The sequence below is a fragment of the Echinops telfairi genome, unplaced genomic scaffold (assembly GCF_000313985.2).
Source record: "Echinops telfairi isolate 266 unplaced genomic scaffold, ASM31398v2 ScPeMD7_32;HRSCAF=126, whole genome shotgun sequence".
Classification (NCBI taxonomy): Eukaryota; Metazoa; Chordata; class Mammalia; order Afrosoricida; family Tenrecidae; genus Echinops; species Echinops telfairi.
Genome location: NW_022103929.1, coordinates 1544152 through 1557789, shown reverse-complemented (window position 1 = coordinate 1557789; position 13638 = coordinate 1544152). Strand labels below are relative to the sequence as shown.

Here is a 13638-nt window from a genome sequence, read left to right as displayed (position 1 = left end):
ACCATATCATAAGCACACCTGGGGGGCTTTGTGGGGCTCAGAATCAGAGCATATCTATTTGGAAGTGCTAACTGTGACCTAGTAAATTTTTTTAAAGGCATCGTGATAGTAAAGCCTTTGAATTTATTGAAAATGAACTTCATTGTTAGTATCTTTTATGCATTAAAGTATGCCAGGTTAGAGGTGATCACAGAAACAGAAGGAAAACATACAGTTCCCAAATGATAGAGTGTTCTGAGTTATCATGAGAAGTTATCAACAGACATAGGGGTAACATAACACAATGTAAGAAAAAGCCATTGTATCTGGCCAGGACTGAAATACATCCATAACGGAACAATCCTGTTCCCAAATCATTTTGAGGTCAGGGTGGGGTGGGAGTTGGGAAGGATATATGATTAGGGTAAGGTTATTTGGAGAGAAGCATTTTAAAAGAAAAATATCTTTCTACCAGGAAAAGGCATCAGACATTATTGTTGACCCAAATATAGATATAGATATAGATGTAGATGTAGATATAGATATATATTTTAGAACTCATTTAAGACCCGCTTTTTTTCTTCTTCAGAATGTAATAAGCCAGGGTTGGGATGGGGTGGTGTGTGTGTGTGTGTGTGTGTGTGTGTGTGTGTGTAATATGCATGGGTCTTGGGGGAAAGTGTTAATCTCGGTGTGCTTTTGTTCTAATATTAGTTTACAAAGTCAATTAATGAAAACCTATCCAAAATAGATCACCACTCTAGCAAAAAGTCATGTAAAAATGCACTCCCTTATTTTTCTTTGCTAAGCACCTAACCACCTTTTAAAACATTTCAGCTTTATTAATTTGTGAAAATATGCCCTTGCCATAATTTGTAATACATTTTATAAGTGTATTATAGAGGAAATTTCATGTGTCATTAATTTATACATATAAATGTGAAGTTTGCATTAAACATCTCTAAACAAAACCCTATTTCCTGACTATTGTTAGAAGAAAGATACAGAAGAGACAAGAGGACCCTCAATACAAAGATTGACCCTCTTAAAGGTAAGGCTATTCCATGTTGAGCATCAATCCACTAGTAAAGTATCCCTGGTACCAGGCGCTAAAGAGCATGGGTCTGGAAATACTACAATGGCAGTCTGGCTGGAAAAAAACCGTGTTCGGAGCATGGAAAGCAGCGATTATAAATGGTTGGCAACATTCCAGAGTTGCTTTTTGGCTATTTTTTAGTACTCTTTTAATTCCTTTGATGACAATTCTGAACTCACGACTTATTTAGGTTAATATCAAATAAGCCAGGGCACTGGTACCACAAATACAGAAAAGATTCCAGTGACATATTGACCCATATGTATTCTAAGTCACCAAAACCTTTCAGATTCTGCCTTGCTTACACACATTAAAATACCTGCTAAACCCTTCCTGAAGCGAATTTTCTTGGAGGAAAGCATAGGGTTTATTATTTTAAATGGTATTAAAAAAAAAAAGCTCCTAACACCCAATTGTAATACATGTGTAGCCTCATAGATTGAAAAGAGACAACAATGAAGTTGACAATAAATAATGAAACTCCTTAAAATGTGATGGAAAACACAGACATCTCTTTAAAATGAGATAAAGATGGTTGGTTGTGTCATTCTGTTCATATTATTAATCAACTAGAGTTATAGAAAGTTTAAAAACAACAACAACACAGCAGCAGCTCTGTTAAAAATTTGCCCATTAACCTATGGTTTACATTTTAAAAGCCCTCCAGTTATTTTATTTCAGAGTCCTTATATTTGTACGTCTCAAGTTATAGCTTATCATAATGTAAATACAAAAGAAATGTTTAGATGGCTTTGTATTTTTTTAGTCTAGAAAGCGATTGAAAATTCTGTTTTCCCTAGAGATACCATTCTTACCCACCTAAACAAAATGCACCACGTTCTTGAGTAACGTGCCATTTATCTTTTTAGATGCTTAAGACCTTTAAGTAGGATTGAAATTTTAAGTTGAAATCTAGAATAAAAAGCAAATCTATCTCACATTTATAAGACCATGGAATCAGGTAATGTTACTTGACTAAGTACAACATATTCAGAGTTAAATAAACATAAAATACCACTGGGGTAAAATACTAACCATTCTTAATCATGGTATGAGTCTGATCTTTAAAATAAAAAACTAAATACCAGGCACAAAACAGCTCACAAACTACCCGATGCAAAGCTCTAAGCTTTAAGCTTTTTTTTGCTAATGCCCATAAAATCCCCAGGCAGGGGAAATATTGCAACTCTCCTTGGAGCATGGGTGTTTTAAATCATGGTTAAACAGACAGAATGTTAAGAATGGTATAGTTTTTATTTTCTAGAGCAGGTCTATTGACACTTTTTTTTCCTAGTAAAGTTTGAAAATTTGACACTACCTGTCCACACAGAAGGGGAAACAAAACTTGGTCAAAGTCTGTAGAACTTCCTGTGGAGAGAAAGAGAGATAATTTATACATCTAATGGGACCAATAAATCTAACATTAACCACAGCACACAATCTAGCAACTTTACCCTCAAGAAAGAGGAGACAGATGAAGAAATATGAGCTTTATCAATTACATGGGAGGAGAACCAGGCAGTCAATCATGATAAATAATAAACATGATCAAACTTCATTAAAAATGAAAAATTAATCAAGAATCACACATGGGCAAGCAGCAGGAGCCACACAGGAAAGCTCTGAAGGGAGGGAGGCGGTTGGGTTGCTGAGTGTTAACACCCCTCCAGGGACCATCTCCAGCCTGACCATATGGATCAGAGTGAATAACACCAAGCCACATGGGTTTGGCCTGGCAGGGCCGCTGTTGCTGGCATCGGTTTTGCCTGTTACCTAGGAACGGAGGGGGCCAGGATTAGACAGCGCTTCCTAACATCAAGAGGCCAAATCACAAGCAGAATAGAAAGCCAACTTGAAGAAAATTGCCCCTGCATGAACTAATTTTTCCCCCAGAGTTTACAACTTTATTTACTCCCTGCCATTCTTGCCTGAAATTAATTTTATAATCAAATTGTAACACTTGTTAAAATGTGCTGATTTTAGCTAAAATATCATTATCATTGTTGGATTCACTTACCTGCTTATAATTTATCAAAAATCAAAGTAAATTTATCAGTTCAAATGGCTTTCTACAAATATGAAAGTGTATAAAAATCAAGCAGTTTTCGGGAGTAGTTGGGAACCCAGAAAGTATAGTGACATTTCAAAGACTTATTCATGAAAAGGCAAGCGTCTAACATTAAGAGACGTCTAAATAACTGGTATATGAGACATAATATGCAGGGGTGAGTGCCTTTTCCCACTAGACATACTGCAGCTATGCCCATAACATAAGACGGAGTCAAAATTTACTATTACTTACTTTGTAGAATTTTCTGTAGTTTTACTTAATTTAACTGCAGACTTGACCAATCTTCAGTTGGTGCTTATCAAAAGTTCAGAGGTTAATAGTATACTTTTATTTTTAAGTATTCCTTCTATGCATTGGATTTGCTCTCTAACTATTTAAAATCCCAACTTCCAGACAAAATGAGGAACACATTTCTCAGCCATGGAAAAGCTGGTTCAAATTAAAACAAACCTGCCCATTGCAAATCCTAATCCAAGTGATAAATTAAAGATCAGCTTACAAATGTAGCACTTTTCTAACCAATAATAATGAATTATCAATGCTAACAGAATTGATGCTTCTCGCTTCATTTATTTTTAAAACCAGTTCTATCATTCAAGAAATAAACCACATCAATCTAATAACCCACTCAATGAAGCAGAAAGCACATTGACTTGTTCTTCCAGAGCTTGTTCCGCCTATATAATTCAATTGAGCATATCCTATTTTTTAATATCATCTTGGTCTGGTACTATGTACATCACAGCACTGTTAAGGCATGTCATCAAATAGCAAATGAAGAGGAAATTTTTAAAAATGAGTAAGAGTGGATAAGAAAACATTACCTCCCAGCATATTCAAGGATGGATTATAGACGTAGTAGTTCATTTCAGGGTAGCATTCAGAAGTCTATACATGTGTAGGTTGTTTTAAAACTAATTGTGCTTAAATAAATTGCAAAAGTTCATGAAGGATCAGGAAAATAAGGACAATGTCTCAGTATATAATGCTACAAGGAAAATATTAGAAAAGAGATCATATAAAACATCAATTTTTATGTCTGTAGCTTCAGTTACAAAGTACACTCTTACTCATATACATAGTACCCCAATAATTTATACACACGCACACAGTTCCTTACATATTCCCTTCAGCCTCAAATTTCAAATAATACCCCAAAGCCTCTCTTAACTTCAGTATGTGTATGAAGCATTCTTTAAAACTCAGCACCAAGGGCTCAGACGTTGCCAACCTCAGCTACAAAGACGGTTATCCTTTACCCCTCAAAAGTTACAGGTGCAGAAAGCACTCCTATATCTATGCTGGAGCTTCACTGGCAAAAGGCCTCAAAGATTTTTGAAAGAAAGGACCCCCATGGCTATGAGAAAGCATTGTGCTCTACAGCAGAGTCAAAGGAATCTAATATGCCCAACGTATTACTCACTACAATACAGAAACTACTTACCAGTTTCTAATGTCAAGAGTAATAACCAACCTTGAACTTGTCTGTCAGATAATATTAGAACAAATAACAAAGTACCCAATCTAGGCTGAGTATAACCCACTTCCCAAGAGCTTTCCTTTTTACCCAACGAAACAGCGGTAAGTCTAATTAAGCACAGGGGAGGGGGTGGGACACACAGGCAAATGTAGGCACATGTTTGTATACTACAATATGCTTCTTCGTGCTGGTGATATACAAGAGCTTGATATTCCAACTTAAGCCCAACAAGATGGTGGCATGCTGTCGGAGGAGAAAACAGAAATGAGCATCTACTCAGGGTTGGGCATATTCATAGATGAGCTCAGTGAGAGCTAAGACATCCGTCCACATCTGAGTTGGTGAAGGGAGACCAGGAAGAAGAAGGGGAAATCAAGCAATGCTTTTTATAAACAAAGCCTGCTTGTATAAACCAACTTTCCTAATACCGACCTTTTCCTTCTACACATGTGAAAACATTCAACCACCTTATCCTCATTTTCTAAGCAAAATCCCAAGTGCTTGAGGATGAGCAATGCCACGAGGAGACAAGGGCTGGAGAGGCTTGATGACAGAGGTGTTGAGCATGGTGTCGCTGGCAGTGTTTGCTGTGAGGTGCCATCAAGCCAGGTCCGGCTCATAGCAACCGTACGAACCACAGAAGGGCACCCAGGCCTGTGCCATCTTCACACCTGTTCCTAAGCTTGGGCTCATCTCTGGCAGAGGACCCCATAATCTGTTTATTAACTTTATGAGGGACAAAATATTAATCAGATACCAACCCCCCTTTGTGCGCTACAACCTGTGTTTTGGCAAGGGGGCTTTCTTTGTAGATGGCAATTTTCCTGTTGTATCCCTCCTTTCTGTTGCCTGCACAAGTTTTCAGACAACCAGCCTCAGTCAGTACAACCTCAACTCCTGCGACATCAATTGGATCTTCAGGATGCAGCACAGCTGATGAAATGTAAATGACCTCATTGTTAAGGCAGGGCTAGTGTGCCAGTTCTCCCAATCAATTCCTAATTTTATATTTTCGAAAATCTTTTTATGTACAGTTTGGTTTTTTTAAAGATTTTAATGAGCAAAAAAGTGAATCTATAGTAGCCAGTCACCACAGTTAAAGTGCAGGGCATGAACCAGATCCCCGGAGGGAACCAGTCCACCATGTCACCACTGGCTTTAGGACATTCGCCACCTGGTTCCATGTCCCCAGGTTCCAACTCTTTTCATAATCAAAACACTGCTGACATTATAAACCCCAGACGGGTTTTCTAAAATCCCTCCCAATCAATACAGCCAACACATAACTTATTGGAGACAACACTGAGCTCATTGATTAAGGTGAGTTCAGTGGCAAAGTTTTCAAAATAAATGAGCCAAGAATACAGCATTCAACCCCTTTGTGTCACCAGACAATTTATGAAATAGGCAATTTCGAAAAGGGTTTTTCTTCCTAACAAAATATACGATGCTTCATGTGGGAAGAAATCAGAGCAGAGGGGGCAGGGAGGAAGTGTTGCACAAACCTTTCAATTATGCATCTATTAAACAGCAGTTTGCACCGTGTGGAAGAAAAGCAAAAACGTCCACAGAGCTCTGCCACAGGAGATGCCAGGCCTCCAAGGATAAGCCAAAATTATGAAATCAGCGCACCTGACACGTGAGGAAATTTACAATTTAGAAATGAACTCATAGACTCTTCTCAGCCTGCTTTTTGAAGGCATGTCACCCAATTTGAATTCTCCTTTGGCCAGAAGGCCCGTCAAGGAAATGTACTCCATCCAGTGTGGAGGAAAAGCAGACTAGGTTCTGCTCAAACTGAGCTACTCTCTGAAAAGCATGGGAAATTTTACATTTCTAATTTATCCATTACAGAATACTACCTTGCAGCAAAACTTTGAAAACAAAGTTAACAGGCTCAACTGGAATGATGAGTAATGAGAAAGCTAAACCAATTCTCTCTGAATTTGGGATACATGAGGTGGGGAGCAAAGATCCTGAAATGGCCATCAGTTCATATGTCAAATATTCTTTTCATTGCTTCATTGAAATCTATAATAAACAAACTGAGTTGTGTTTGTCAGATGAAAACAACTGACAGACACACCCACAAAACAAATGCCATCTCAAAGGCAAAAGCCCCATTTGGTGACAATTACAGACTGTCGGGAGAAGAGGGACACTCTTAATAATTCACAACCGGGACTGGAGGGGTCATGGGGGAGGGGAAAGGGAAAACATTTCAATAAAGAGATAGTCTGAATAAATGAATGTATTTAAAATATTAATTTTACAATCAGCTTCACTGTGGCTTGCTCAAAGCTGATGTAACAGTCGGTTGTAGATACCACAGATAATTTAACTTTGTCCAAAAAGAGAGGGGGGGGGGGGAGGAAAGGGTGATAGTGGGAGAATACTGCCTGACTTTCTTGGGTACCTAATTTACTTGTTCATTTCAAAATGTAGATGTGTGATGAAAAGAGCAGCGGAGTTCAAATTCCTGAAATATTCCATTTCTGTGTTTAAATTTGTTTTTAATAGCATGAGGGAAATGCTGACCCTCTAAGCCCTGCCACTGGGAACAGTGCAACTGACTTGAAAGAAAAGCCTGTGATTGATGATCTTAAAACTCAAGTTGAAAGTTAAAAACAGAACACTACAAAATCCAAACATACAAAACGCTAACAAAATGTCAACTTTATGCCATTTCAAGTTAAAACCAGGAATTCCCTGTGAAAGTGAACAGAGATTTTTAAGTACTGTGATCAAGAAGGGTAAAACAGGATGGTAAGAAGTTCTTAGAAGCCAAATCAGCACCAAGTTCAAGAATGGTGATCAGAAGCTTCCTAAATATGAAAACAGGAAATACAATTTTTCTCCCTCACAATAAATGTCACATTACATCCAAGATCCAATACTTACAACTGAATGTCATTCATTCATTCATTCATTTATTTATTAATGAGAGAAGGTAGCTTTGAATAAGCAGCTTTGAAAGGGCTTTCCAGGCCAAACACAAAAGCCGGTCTCATTTGCTAACAGTGCTTTTCAATTGCTCTAGAGGTGCCTTCCTTTCTTTGGGCCATTTCAATATTTACCCTGAGCTCACTTTTTGAAAACTTTAGTGACTATCCAGTCACATAGATGTTATGGCTATGCTAATGTGTAATATAGCTAGTCAATGCTGTAATTTAAGATAAAATGATTATAAAATATAGAAATTGATCATCCTCCATAAACTTGTTTCATATAAATGTTCTATCTAAATTACTAAAGACATTAAGTCCAGAGTGGCCTGCTGACATAAGCGACAGAATCACTTCTCAAAATGCTTCTAGGACTAAACCTCACGGACTCTGAAGTCCAATGTAAAAATACTGAATCCTATAGCTTATTCATTTTCAAACTCTTTTCAATGATGTTAACCTTCTCTTTCTTCAAAACATCACTTTAAAACAAAGTTGTTCCCAAACAACTTCCCAAGAGTGTGAAGCATCCTTTAGACTAAAGTTTGCTTTTATTAACTTTAAACCAGAACACAAAATACCTCTGGTTTATAAGGTCAATGTTAAACAACAATGAAATTCCTAGCCCTCACTTCAAATACTTTCAGAATGAACAAATGATTTGGCTACAGCCTCTCTTACAGTCAGCATCTGTTGGTATCAGTCATGCCATTTCTTGGCTTTGATATTACTGCTCAAAAAGATTTTGCCTGGTCCTTTTCCTTAAGCCTTTCAAAACCTGTCTGCATGCGAATGTTGCTGCTAGCAGTATTTCTGAAAAGGAAGGAAGGTTGGGGGAAATAGGAGGAGTGAGTTGGGACACAAGTCAGCACGTACCAAAGGAATAAGGTCCCAACAGTAAAATTGCAAACAGGATTTCACTGGAGAAGCAACTTGCCCTCAGGAAAATACTTTAAAAAAGAGAGAGAGAGAGAGAGAGAGAGAGAGAGAGAGCGCACTGATAGAAATACTATTTTGTAAGCATACTAAAAGCTGTCAGCTTTTAATATTTTAAATGCACGCAAAAATGTGCACAGATGGGCAACTTTTCTGCTCATATTAGTCTAGGAAAAAAATCTTTCATTATCAAAGTCCTTGAATTTTTTAAACTTAATTGTGCCTCTATTTCTTAGAATTCACACCCCAAGGCCAAAGCTTTCCTGCCACTAGTCCTTCCAATCTGACTTGGACATTACACGGGAGGAGGTTCCACGCCTCCCTGAGGTCTCACTCCTTTTACAACACGCGAAAAAGCAGCCGGTAATGGGCCCAGGCTGAATTCACTGCTCTCTCCACGTCTCCTCTTGAGACATACGCCTAGCAGATGTGATAAAAAACTGTGTCAGAGAAGTGGCTCTAGTTTGTGCCTTAATGACAACTTAAACCTCTAAACCAACACAACCAAAGAACTAACAGAACCGGCGATTACCTTTCTCTTCTGCCAATCCTTGAATATCTCAGAACTAAATTAGCACCTCTACACACAACAGTCCCTGCCCTCACCCCCACCCCAAATCCATTCTGATTTTAATAGATAAATGAATTCAACACACACATCGACAGCACAAGTGTCTGGGTAGGGGAGTGGTGGTGGTGGTTGTGTTTGTGTGTGTTTATGTGTGAGAGAGAGAGACCTTCAATTAAGCCCTAACACATATTTCATGTAGTTTATATTTTCTCAAGGTATGATTGTACATTCAGATATCTTAAAGGGCTGCCTAGTAAGTTCCCTCTGATCACCACCCTAGTAACCATATTAACAAGGTACAACCAGTAGACTTAACAATTTCCAAAATGGTCTAAAAATTATTTTCAAGTATGTTCGACCATAGGAGGAAAAAGTGAGAGTCTACATTACTAAAGCATAGTAATTATTAAAATTAATACAGGACAAGGTTTAAAACCAAGGGTGGCTATACTTCTAACTTGTGAGAACTCTTTGTCTTACCTACTGATATGGTTCCAAAAAACAGATTTAAATATGTACTTCTGATAACATTGTCTAAATTCTATAATTCAGCCTTCAGATGACAGGTCTTTTCCCCCAGTATCTTGAAAGCCTATTCAGTCACAATTGCATAGCCACTTAATCAGCAATCATTGTTCTGGGATGCAGGACTTCGTTGTCAAGACAAGCACCAAAACCTTAAAAAAAAAAAAATCCCCCCCACCCCCACCCCGAACTGGCATAAGAAAAAAGTGATCTTTGTCAGACAAGGACAAATGTATGCAAATCTTTTATAAACATTCACAAACATTTATTTAGCTTTTGAAATGTTGGCCTCATTTGAGAGCATGAAAATGAGGAGGAAGTAGGAAAACGCAAAGGACAGCTTAGAAGCTGGCATACTACATAAATATTCACAAGGAAGATTATAGGATTCATGTTGGGCTGTCTTAGGCTTCTCCAAAGTCCACACAGAATAGCGAAGAACAAAACTAACGAGAAGTACAGCAGATGTTAGACAATGCATCAGCCTCTTTTCCTCTCTCACTTGGCTATCCTTGGATGCTTTTGTATTTTCTTTCAATATGGTTAGGTCATTCACGGATTCTCCTATAGACTCTGTATTGTGGCTACAGATCTATAAGCTGGAGGTCTGTCAGCTTTCCAAAAGTTTCCAATGAAAAGGCATTATGCAAATTCTACCTCTCTTACCCTCTTTCAGGGGGAAAAAAGCCTCCAGTATGCAGTCATCAGAGTATTGGAAGCCCCAGCCTTCATTTCTGTATAGCTGTGTTTGCCTCAGGGCCACGCTGCTTGTTTTGACAGTGGATCCCCCTAGATAGTTGGGATTAGTCGAGCTTGTTTAGATAAACTTGAAATCAAGGCCTCCTCTAGGTAGACAGCTAGATGTAGCTACCGAGTTTCCAGCTGCCTCCTCCTTTCATCCCCAAACAACTGCAGATTCACAGTAGCTATCACAGCCACAGGCTATGTCACATACACAAGTACAAAATTAAAGGCTGCTAAAAGAAGCCTTTGTAAGTCTTAGTGCTAAAATAAGGAATCTGTACTGCTTGGTTTATACAAATTATTCTAGCACTACCAGTATGGAACTGAAATCATCACTTAACAAGGCATATTAATCAAGGTTCCCAGCTTCTTCTGATAGACAGGATCAGAGTTTGATAATATACCTAACCTCGTGCTTATTAGCTCTTGTAGGAGAATAATAGCCCAAAATGTTGAAAGGGAATATAACAAGCTTTATTTATCCAGTGGCAAGGGATGTGAGACAGCATCAACAAACACTCAGCAGAATATGAAGATTAAAATGTACAGATCAAATCTGCTTTTGAGAGAGAATTTTTCAGCAATTGATTAGACAGGGTACTCACTAACCAGTCATCTCCAATTACAGAACTGCTTCCAGTCAAGTTTTATTTCCCACAAACTTGCAAATGCTGATAGAAAAGTCTGAGGAGAACGAGATTCAAAGACTCATGAAATTTACTCGCAAAGAACAGACCAAAGACATCTCATTACCAACAGAATAGGTGATACATAAGACACTATTCAGGGGGGAAAGAGTTTAATTAGATGTTTCAAACAGTTTTCTAAAATCTAATACTCAAGGATTTTCATCTTTTCTATCTCGAGTGTGGATAGTCTTTTCAGGGAGCCTGCAAAAACACAAAGGAGAAACCAATCTCGAATATATGTTTTATTTTGCTTTTATATTTTGCTCCCCATGTAGACAGTAATATTTACTGAGATTCCTTGGGGTAAACACAATGGTATTGGAATTAATTTAAATATTTTCCCAAATGATTCCATACTGTATAAATATTCCCTTACCTCCAACCAAACACAAATCACAGAACTTAACAAGTTCACATTTCACCAGTGAAAATGAATTCTTGTAATTCAACAAGTTAAACGTCACTTAAAAGAAAGCCCTAAAATATGCAAGGCATTCTGAAATTACAGTTATAGACGTGAGAATTTTGAGGGTTCAGTTCATGTACCACTTATAGTTTAAAGAAGAGTTAAGCAAACCTTTTCCATAAAGGGCCAGATAGTAACTATGCTGGGCTTTGTGAGCCACTTACATCTCTGTGGCATATTCTTCTTTGTTTTTTACAAGCCTTTAAAACCATAAAAACCATCTTAGATTTTTAGCTCGCAGGCCATAACAAAAGCAGGCCCCAGGCAGGATTTGGCCAGCTGGCTATAGTTTCCCAACCTCTGATCTCAATATTCAGGAGCCTGGTCACACAACATAACCCAAACAAACTCACCACCACACAAAAACCCAAATTAAGATATTTCTACAAGGTAAAAGAGCAATGCCCATCCTGTTAGTTCATTACTGGCCTAACAATTTACAAAGGAATATCATTAAGGGGCCAAATACCTAATGCATACAAATAAGAGCAGACACTCTTATTAAAATAAATAATTAAAAATCAATCAATCAATCAATTAATCCAAAAAAATAAATTCTAAACCCAAATAATTTGGAACAAAATCTCTTTCAACCTCCCAGAATTCACAACTGTCTTGTTGTCCTGGGCCTCTTCACAGAAATAATCCCTTCTTCTGTCTCCCTCTTATATTAGCCATTCGCCTCTACAGGTAAAGTCCAGGTGTTTGTTTTAAGGGTCTTTTCTGGAGACGTCTGAGAAATGCATTTGGTGAGAGCCCTTCAATCTGATGGTTACTTTCCTTATTATACTCTTTAAAGTGATTTTAAAAGGAAAGCAATTCTCTTCTGGTGCTCCACTCACCATCCATTCCCGAGGACACAAGTGCCAAATGTTCTGTTAGCTGTGGACAGAGGGCAGCCTCCTGTCTCTCTCAACTACTAAATTTCTGGGCCTTTTTTCAAGTCCTGACCCTAAAATGTGAATGTTTCCCAGGACCTCACCTTCTTCCTTTCCTCCTCAACTACGAGTTTTTCTACACTCTAGGTTGACTACTGGCACTGTGTAAACGCCTCTCCCAGTATGATGTGTACTCCTGCACTCAATTTGGTGCAAGCTCAATGCCCCTTTTTCCAGCTACCATTGGCCATCTCCACCTCAGGTCCCATATGTACTTCCTACCCACAATCCAGTCTCATCATCTGGGCTCCTGGTAAACTGCTGCCTGCTAATTAATCCCTTTCACCCCATCAGAACAAGAAAGAATCTCAGCCCACCACTAGTATTTCTGTGGATAAGCTGATGATCCACTCATTTGCCTTACATACAAATATTCCCCAAGGTTGTTGAATTCCAAAATAACTCTGGGAAGAACAACTTCCAGTTCCTTCAAACCTTTCCAAATGTTAGTAAGTTAGTAAAGGTAAGAGATGAAGCCCCTGAAACTAGTATATTTCAAAATCATCTTAGAAAGTAAAACGGATATATTCCTATGACAAGATAATACAATTAGTGCCAGACCATGCACTAGAAGCCAGGAATAAAGCAGTGGACCAGCAAGATGTGATCCCTGTCCGCCTGGAGCTGACAATCTAGCTGAAAAGAAAGGTGCCAAGCAAAGGAATATACAAGTACATAATTCGGGCTGTGACAGGAGCTGTGCAAAAAAAGGCCAAGAGGGTTTAAGACAAAAGGACAGGGAGCCTCAATTCAGTTGGGAGAGCCAAGATGGCCTCTTAGGAGGTGGCATTTCACCCTGGAATTTGAAGAATGAGCAACTACTAATAATTAAGCAAAGATTGAGAGGGGAGGAATGGGGTAAAAGCATGAACAAGGGCCATGGAACAGAAGAGAGCAGGGCACATTCAATGAAGCAAAAGAAGCCTGGCATGCTGGTGCTTAGGAGGTGAGAAGAGAGTAGCAGAAGGTGAGGGTGGAGAGGGTGGCACCAGCTAAATCACACAGGGCACAGGCCAAGATTAAGGAGTATAGACTTCAAGGATTGCTGGCCTTTAGGAGTGTATTCCAGTCCAGTCTGTTGCTACAAGCTTTTCTTTCTTGTTGTGTTTTAATTTGTTCTTTGTCAGTGCTTTGTTGTTGTTGTTGTTGTTTTGTTGTACATTGTTGCTTGGTTTTGCTCGGTCTTGTTTTTGTGCAT

General features: G+C 38.5%; 1 protein-coding gene across 5 annotated transcripts in view; it reads right to left on the bottom strand.

The window, feature by feature from the left end:
- The window catches only part of DENND1A (DENN domain containing 1A), a 624449-nt gene that overhangs the window by 406220 nt on the left and 204591 nt on the right, over positions 1 to 13638 (bottom strand). For all 5 annotated transcript variants that reach the window (XM_030885630.2, XM_045290194.1, XM_045290191.1 and 2 more), the window contains exon 4: positions 2394 to 2443. In XM_030885630.2, the coding sequence (XP_030741490.1) occupies positions 2394 to 2443 (50 nt within the window). The remainder of the gene's footprint in view (positions 1 to 2393; positions 2444 to 13638) is intronic.